Source organism: Trichechus manatus, unplaced genomic scaffold (assembly GCF_000243295.1).
Source record: "Trichechus manatus latirostris isolate Lorelei unplaced genomic scaffold, TriManLat1.0 scaffold00010, whole genome shotgun sequence".
NCBI classification, from domain to species: domain Eukaryota; kingdom Metazoa; phylum Chordata; class Mammalia; order Sirenia; family Trichechidae; genus Trichechus; species Trichechus manatus.
Genome location: NW_004443946.1, coordinates 3,699,081 through 3,708,244, shown reverse-complemented (window position 1 = coordinate 3,708,244; position 9,164 = coordinate 3,699,081). Strand labels below are relative to the sequence as shown.

The following is a 9,164-nucleotide window of genomic DNA, read 5'->3' as shown; positions in this document are numbered from 1 at the left end:
AAAATATATTTTAAAAGAAAAACTTTTATAATTTTTTTTCTTAATGCTCACTATTTTTAAAATGTTTAAAGAATTTTCAGGATGTGTGTTCAAAAAGTATCTCCCTGTGGCTTATACTTGAATGACTTGAAATACGGTTTTATTATTTATGATGATCTTGAAACATGCATCCATCTCTGGTGCTTAGAAATACTACATTTCAGTTCCTGTTTAGTCCACCAACCATCAGTCCCACTGAACCTCATAGTGATGAGAAAACATTGAGTTTTCAGGCTTTCCACGCCTGGGACCCTTGATTTAAGAAATATTTCTCAGTTCTCATTTCTTCTTAGATGTAAATGAATGTGCAACCGGCTTCCATCGCTGTGGCCCCAACTCTGTGTGTATCAACTTGAAGGGAAGCTACAAGTGTGAATGCCGGAGTGGTTATGAGTTTGCAGACGACCGGCACACTTGCATCTGTAAGCACCAAAACCATTTCTTGTTTTGGCTGAAAGAGTGTTAAACCTTGCTCTTTAATTCATTAGTGTTTCCTCTTGTGCAGTACAGAAGCTCTGCTGTATGATTTCCTTGAAAACACCATTTATATCGAAATAATCCAAAGCTCTAGCTCAGTTACAGCCCTGATTTTTTTCCCCCCTTAATAGATATTTTTAGTGTTGAGTTACTGAAGGATGCTTATCCTCATTTGGGATTCCTGTGAGTCCTAGTATTTGGCCCAATCATGTAACAAGCCTATGAACCTCTCAAGTAAACACCCCTAGCTCTTTATAGACATCAGGTGCTTTTCAAATCAGAATGAAGTAGATGTGTAATTTAAAGACACTTCACTTATTCCACTTGAACAGCCAAGGAATTCCATCTGTAGTAGATATACCCTTTCTAGTGTTTTAAAAAAATACTTCGGACCTGAAATATACCCAAAAGAACTAGAATTCCGAATTCATCCCATTTATGGAGATAGATGATAATAGAGAAAATACACTTTTTAATTTAGTGGGATGAAAAAAGTAGCAGTGATAGTAGAAATCTGTGTGTGTACGTGTGTGTATAGCAATTGCTCTGGGGAGTTATAAACTTTAATCAAGGACTGTTTTGATAACTGACCTTTCAAGCCTACAATTTTAACTACACACCCAGACCAGCACTTCTCATAATATGCATTTGAACCATGTAGGAATCTTGTTAAAATTCAGGTTCTGATTCATTAGGTATGGACAGGGCCTGAGAACCTGCATTTCTTACAAGCCCCCACATGTGCCGATGCTGTGGGTCTGTGGACCACAATGTGAGCACCCATTCGCAAGCCTGAACTCTTGGGAATCCTTGCCTTCTTCTCTTTTCAGTAATTGCCCCACCTCCCAACCCCTGTGAGGACGGCAGTCACACCTGCGCTCCTGCTGGGCAGGCCCGGTGCATCCACCATGGAGGCAGCACGTTCACCTGCGCCTGCCTGCCTGGTTACACTGGCACTGGGCACCAGTGTACTGGTGAGTACCTGCAGGTCAGCTTCAGCTGGATGTACATCCCCACGTAGTTGGGACCTCTCCCTTCCTTTGACTTAAACAACCTTGGAATTGCCAGAAAAGAAACAGAGAAAATGTTGTTCCTTAGGTCAGAAAGGGGGGTGGGGAGCAAGGATGATACTCCTTGGACTTGGTTGGTGAGCATATTATGGTTCTTCTTGGTGGAGACACTTCTTGAGGGCTGGGGAGGCACTGCCTGCTTATAACCTTCTGCGCCTTGGAGCTAGCATTGAAAAAAAAAAAAAAAACCATTGCCGTGGAGTTGATTCCTACTCATAGCAACACTAATGAACAGAGTAGAACTGTCCCATAGGGTTTCCAAGGAGCGGCTGGTGGATTCGAACTGCCGACCTTTTGTTAGCAGCCAAGTTCTTAACCACTGCACCACCAGGGCTCCAAGAGCTAGCCTAGGATGGAGGAATTTAGGAAAAGTAGCATATTTTCCTTTCATCTTTGAAAGATGAAGTCTCCATCTTCCAATCTCTCCGGTTAATGGCTGAATCCAATACTTCCAGGCATACCCAATTTTTAGTTAGAGCCGTTTTCCTGGTTGAAGTGGTATTTTAAGCAATCTCTAAACACGTATATATTTTTTTCTCTATTTTTCTTCCTCTCTCCCCTTAAAAAGAGAGAAAGAAAAGAAGGAACTCCACAGATGTAAAAGGATGTTAATGCATACCTAATTGCTCAAAACTTTTCTCCCAGAAATCCAACTACCTTTAAGACTTTATACAGTATGTTATCAGAACCAGTAAACAAGAATGTAGGGCTGTCTCAGTTTAACTTTGTCAGAAATAATAGAACGTGTGAAATTGTTACTTAAAAACTACACATAACTCTCTGGGTAAAAATGTTCATGGAGCTGTAGTTAGTAGTACATTAGGAATTACACGGTGAATCTACATAAACCCTAGAGGTGTTCTAAACGTCTACAATGGCATCTAATTGGACTCAAACTCGATTTCATGCTGTTTGTCAGCAGCACCCACAAACTTATGGCAAAATGAGATACTGGGGATGAGAGAATGCTGGGAAAAGGGTTTTGAGTGGAAAAGGGTCCGTTTTGGGAATTTAAATCTAAAAGGCAGGCTTTATCCCCTCCCTGAACTGTTGCTTGCATCTGCCACTGTACACCGGGGCTCACTAAGCTGATTTACTAAGAACAGTCTTGTAACTTCTGGGAGCTGCTGAGCAGATCTAAACAGCATGGGTTCACCTCCCTCCTCACCAAATGTTTGATTCTTTTCTTTTCCCCACTCCTTTTTCCCTTTGGTTTCAGCAGGACAGGCTGACTAGACAAGCAGGCTGAAGCCTCATGCTATTGATGGAACAAATGTGTAAGGGCAGCACAGCCCTCCACTCCTTTCCAGACATGTCAGGCTATTTGGTATTGTCTGAACCATCCTCTTTAATTAACTAATGTTCCCATTTCTGTACAGAAGCTCTGCTGTATGGTTTTTTTGAAAACACAATTTACATTGAAATAACCCAAAGTTCTGGCTCAGCCCTATTTTTATTTTGTTGTTGTTGTTTTCCCCTAAATAGGTATATTTGGTGCTGAGTTATTGAAGGACGTTCACTCTCAGCTGGGATTCCTGTTTGTCCTGGTATTTGGTCCAATCATGTAACAAGACTATGAAGTATCTAATAAATACTTCCAGCTCTAGACAGAGGATCTGCATGGCACACCCATAATCTCTTTAAAGGGCCCTTTGTATGACTGAATACCCTGATCCTTTGATCTTAGATTTTTAACAAAATGTTGTACAATTACATCTTCGGCTTTATCTCTGTGCCACTTTCTTTTCTTTCCTTTTTTCTTTAATCTCTAAACCAAATTTTACTTTTAGGCTATATTATCCTAACGACGCATAGAAGCTATTTCTTAATTTTAGCATCTTTTCCCTCTGGAGGGTCTGAGAATTTTCAAAATCATCAAGTCCTGTTTCTTTTTTGTTTAACAGCCTCTTCCTCAATTTACCTCTCTCTCTCATATTTTACTATTGGCATCAAGAAGAAAGTAGGCAACACTTTCAACACTTTGCTTGGAAATTTCCTTAACTAGATGAATACATCAGATACATGTTCTGCTTTCTTTCCACATAAGTGCAGAAGACAGTGTTGCTAAGATTTATGCTTACATAACAAGGAACTCCCTTCTTCCAGTTTCCAAAAACATGTTCCTCACTTCTTTTTGAGTCCCCACTGACAGCATCGTCAAAGTCCAGATTTCTACTAACGGCCTGTTCTAGGCAATTTTTGCTATCATACTCTAAACATTGTTCCAGCCTCAGCCCATTGCTCGTTCCAACTCCCACTCCTACAATTTTAGTTATTTGTTATGGTAGCACAACATTTCCAGGTACCAACATCAGTAATAGTTTTCTATTATTGTATAACCAGTTACCCTAAAACTCAGTGACTTGAAACAACAAACATTATTATCTCACAGTTCCTGTGGGTCAGGAATATGGGCACAGCTTATCTGGGCTTCCTACTTCAGGGTCTCATCCAAGGGGTCAGCCAGGGCTAGGGTGTCATCTGAAGGCTTGACTGGGGATGGATCTGCTACCAAGTTTATTTATATGGCTATTGGTAGGATTCATTTCTTTGCTGGCTGCTGCCTGGAGGTCACCCTCAGTTCTTTGCCTCGTGAGCCTCTCCACCATGGCAGTTTACTTTATCAACACCAGTGAGAGAGAGTCTACTGGAAAGATAGAAGTCATAATCACGGACATGACATCCCCTCAATGTTGCTTTATTTTATTGGTTAGAAGCAAGTTACTTAAGGGAAGGGAATTACAGACTGTGAATACCAGGAGATAGGGATCACTGGGGGCCATTTTTGAGGCTGCCTACTACCCCAAGAAGCTGGATTATATGAAAAAGAACACAGCATCAGGATTGGAGGAAGACTCATTAACAACCTGCAGTGTGCAGTTTACACAACCTTGCTTGCTGAAAGCAAAGAGGACTTGAAGCACTTACTGATGAAGATCAAAGACTACAGCCTTCAGTATGGATTGCACCTCAACATAAAGAAAACAAAAATCCTCACACCTGGACCAATAAGCAACATCAAGATAAACAGAAAATATTGAAGCCGTCAAGGATTTCATTTTACTTGGATCCACAGTCAACGCCCATGGAAACAGGAGTCAAGAAATCAAATGACGTATTGCACTGGGCAAATCTGCTGCAAAAAAATGCTTTAAAGTGTTAAAAAGCAAAGATGTCACCTTGAGGACTAAGGTGTGCCTGACCCAAGCCATGGTACTTTCAGTTGCCTCATATACATGCAAAAGGTGGACAATGAATAAGGAAGACTGAAGAAGAATTGATGCCTTTGAATTATGGTGTTGGCAAAGAATATTGAATATACCATGGACTGCCAGAAGAACAAACGTATCTGCCTTGGACGAAGTCCAGCCAGAATGCTCCTTAGAAGCAAGGATGGCGAGACTTTGTCTCACGTAATTTGGACATGTTATCAAGAGGCATCAGTCCCTGGAGAAGGACATCATGCCTAGTAAAGTAGAGGGTCAGTGAAAGAGAGGAAGACCCTCAATGAGATGGATTGACACAGTGGCCACAAGGATGGGCTCAAGCATAGCAACAATTATGAGGATGGTGCAGTACCAGGCAGTGTTTCGTTCTGTTGTATATAGGGTTGTTATGAGTTGGAAGTGACTTGATGGCACCTAACAACAACAACGACCACACCCAGTTACAGTGTGGTTGCTTTCCAAGCTTTCAGATTGTGGAGGAGGAGAGAATGAATAGTTGTTTCCCTAAAGACCCATGCATATATCAGGTTGGACTAATCATGAAGGTGACTTGCAGAATAAGTATGTAAATATATATAATGATCTCCACAGTGTACGTGTGTCCCAGGGACCAAAGGATATTTGATGGAGATTCTCCTTTTTGGACAGTATGTATTCTTAAACATACATATTTTTATTCCATCAACTAGCAATAAGAGGGTACATGTGGGTTTTTCTCCAGGCACAGTTTGTTAAAAACCAGGCTCCCTGGAAAGACTGCACTTGGCTTTAAGTTCTCAGTCTTGTCTGAGTCACTAGCAGGAGGCTTCTATCCAAGTAGAATTCAGTCTTCTCTGGCTTCCCTCAGTCTGGATTGACTTAAGCCCTATAACGGTGTGAGCTGGATATTTCTCAGTCATGTTAATAATAGTTCTCTTTGTCTTTATAGGTCTCGGTGAACTTGCCAGGTGTAAAATCAGCTTGTCTTGAGTAGGGACTTTCCCAAGGAGGAGCAAGTCAGTGAATTGAGGAAGCTGGGTTACAGATGGCCTGTTACCCAGAGCCATTGTTGCTCAGGAGGGGAGGTGGTTGAATTATAGTCCCTCAGGTTTTCCAAACATGTTCTTTATTAGCTTAATGGATGATAGTGTGGAGAATTATGCTGGGGATGAGCCATCTTTCATTACCTAAATGGCAAAGGAGCTCTACTACAACTTGAACATTGTTGTCTTGACCTCCATGTTCTAACAGTCTCTAAAGACCATTGGCGGTAATTTTTAAGCATAAGTCACAGTCCCTCACCCCTAATCGTGCAGTAAGTAAAGCTCCCCCTTGCCAAGGGACTGAAAGTCTCTACTTTTTCTCTTCTGACACTTGACATCCTGTGAAATAGGAAAGAGTTCTCTTTCTTTATATAAAAGCTCTGACTCCCCCAAAGCCCTTCAGTGTTTGTACTCCTGAAGAGAGGCCACAGCCCACTCTGAGCTTAGGCCCTGGAGTGGCTGACTGGACTATAGTTTGCTATCATGGTGTGAGGTCCTCCAAGGAGGATGTCAGGGGCTTCAATTCAGCAAGCCTTAACTTTCTCTACCTTTGTGTTCAACAGATTTCTCACTGTGATGCCTTCAGTCTCTGATTCAGGGACTTTCCCCCCATTGGTCATTCATAAGTTACTGGTTACCCATGACTTTAGAAACAGCAGCAACAGCGTCTGTGGGGAGGAAGGCTGGTTTCTCAGGTTTGGACAGAATTCCTGGACCATAGGCTTTAAGAACATAAGAGATTTGACAACTCTGGAAAATTCCCTCTTCTCTTAGCTCAAAAATATCCAGAAGAAACTGCTTTATAGATTCCAGAAATAGGCCCTGTGTCTCAGGAATTCCTGCTTCCTGCCATTGCTTGGGATTCCTGTTACCATTAGAAGTACTTTTAGCATATGTATTGTGAATAGCTTTAGTTTCCTGCATTTGGCTGGATGTTGATACTTACAGCTTTGATTTTACAGCCTCTTCCAGGCCCAAGGACCTGGTGGTCACCAGCTTCACCAAACTTGGCATTTGAGTTGTCTTTTGAAAAGACAGAGAATCAGCCTCAAGGATAACCAAGCATGACAATCTAAAACTCATATTGATTATATTGGAAATAATGTTTTCATATTGTTTTAATTAGTTTATATTTCATTAACTGAGGAACTAAACAGACAACCTTGTTTGTATCTAATCTTGCAGATAAATTCATCAGTCTACTTTCTGCCTTTGTAGGTGAAACGAAGGTAACCAGGGAGGCCAACTGCTTTCCTAGGCAGAACCTCTCTGGGTGGTCTGAAACTTGGTTATGTTGAGCATTTAGGATTTAAGTAGCTGATTTATGCTGACTAAACTCTCCAGAGACTGAGGATAAGCGGAATGCTAATTTGTTAGTTACAATCTAGGAGATTCGTAGATCGTCTCTGTTTAGTGTCCAGAGTGTCCACTTACTGGTACCTGGGAAAACACCTTAGTCACCAGAAGGTGGCTCAGTAAGACTGTGGTCACAGCGAGGGTGGTGGGCATAATCCTAGGAATGTTCTCACCTGGGTTCTGGGAAGCCAGGTGAGGAGACACCCTTGCCCCTGGCAGAGTTCACATCAAATTCAGGGCTATATGTCTCCTTCATAGAGTCCCGGGCTAGCACAAATGGTTAAACACTCAACTACTAACTGAAATGCTGGTGGTTTGAATCCACCCAGAGGCATCTCAGAAGAAAGGTCTGGCAGTCTACTCCCAAAAAATCAGCCATTGAAAACCCTATGGACTTTACTGAAAAAGTGAAAAGACAAGTTACTGACCAGGAGAATATCTTTGGAAACCATATATCCATCAAGAATCTAATGACCAAAATATATATAAAACTTTGACAACAAAAAGATAACTCAATCATAAAATGGGCAAAGGGTTTGAATAGACATTTCACCAAAGAGGACATTCAAATGGCCACCAACCACATGAAAAGATGTTCAGCGTCATTAGCCATCAGAGAGATGCAAATCAAAACCACAGTGAGATACCATTTCACTTCCACTAGGATGGCTAATATTAAAAAAACTGAAAATAAAAAATTTTGTCAAGGATATGGGGAAATTGGAACCTCACCCATTGCTGGCAGGAATGCAAAATGGCATAACAATTGTAGAAAACAGTGTGGTGATTCCTCAAAAAAAACTAAAAATACAACTACCATATGACCTAGCAATTCCATTCCTGTGTATATACCCAAGAGACTTGAAAGCAGAAACTCAAATAGAAACTTGTATACCAATGTTCATTGCAGCACTATTCACGACAGACAAAAGGTAGAAACAGCCTAAATGCCTATCAACAGAGGAATGGATAAGCAAAGTGTGGTACATACATACAATGGGTTACTACTCAGCCAGAAGGAGAAATGAAGTCTTGATACATGCTACAATATGGATGGATCTGGAAGACATTTTGCTAAGTGAAATAAGCCAATCATAAAAGGACAAATATTGTATGATCTCACTTATATTAAAAAAAAGAAGAAAAGGCAAATGTATAGAGAACAAAGTTTATTAGTGGTTACCAGGGGTGGGAGGAAGGGGAAATGGGGCGGAGCTGATGGTGAAGGAAATATCTCATTGATTAAGGGTAGGGTTTTACAGCCGATTATTATAATTGCTGTGAATAAGTTGTACACCTGTAAAAAGCTGAATTGGCAAAAGTTGTGTGATATATTTACAACAATGACAAAAAAAAAAAAAAAAGAGTAGCTGTTGAGGCTGCTTATGTACAACCAAACACCACATGGGATTTGGTTTCTTGGTTGGGAGGTTTATGGCCATGGTTTCCTGGTGCATCCCAGTTAATTGGCCTAATAACATGTTTAGTGCTTCTGTTCTACCTCCTAGTACATTGAGTAGTGTCTGGGGTCTTAAAAGCTTGCAGGTGGCCATCCAAGTCACAACAATTGATCTTTATTTGCCTGGAGCAACAGAGGAAGAAGGAGAGTCAGAAATAGAAGGAGAATATGGAATGTGTTGGTAATTGCCTCCATGAACAACTGCCTTTTTGCCATGAGACCTGAAGAACTGGATGGTGCCTGGCTACCATTAGTGAACATTTTGATCAAAGATTCTATAGAAGATCCTGATCATTGTAATATTGTTACATATAACAATGCAGAACAGAATTTCAAGTTCTCGTAGACTCCAGACTTCCTGGAGCCATGAAGGTTGGATGAACTCCTAAAACTATTGCCCAGAGATAATCTTTAAACCTAAAAACCAAAAATATCCCTTGAAGTCTTCTTAAAACCAAACAATAGTCTAGCTCAACTAGTCTGCCTTGAGCATTATGCTCTTTTAACAACTATC

At 40.9% G+C, this 9,164-nt stretch overlaps 1 protein-coding gene across 1 annotated transcript in view; it reads left to right on the top strand.

The window, feature by feature from the left end:
* The window catches only part of NID2 (nidogen 2), a 74,902-nt gene that overhangs the window by 46,163 nt on the left and 19,575 nt on the right, over positions 1–9,164 (top strand). Inside the window, exons 11-12 of the mRNA XM_004371089.2 lie at positions 333–461; positions 1,347–1,490. Coding sequence (XP_004371146.1) covers positions 333–461; positions 1,347–1,490 — 273 coding nt within the window. The remainder of the gene's footprint in view (positions 1–332; positions 462–1,346; positions 1,491–9,164) is intronic.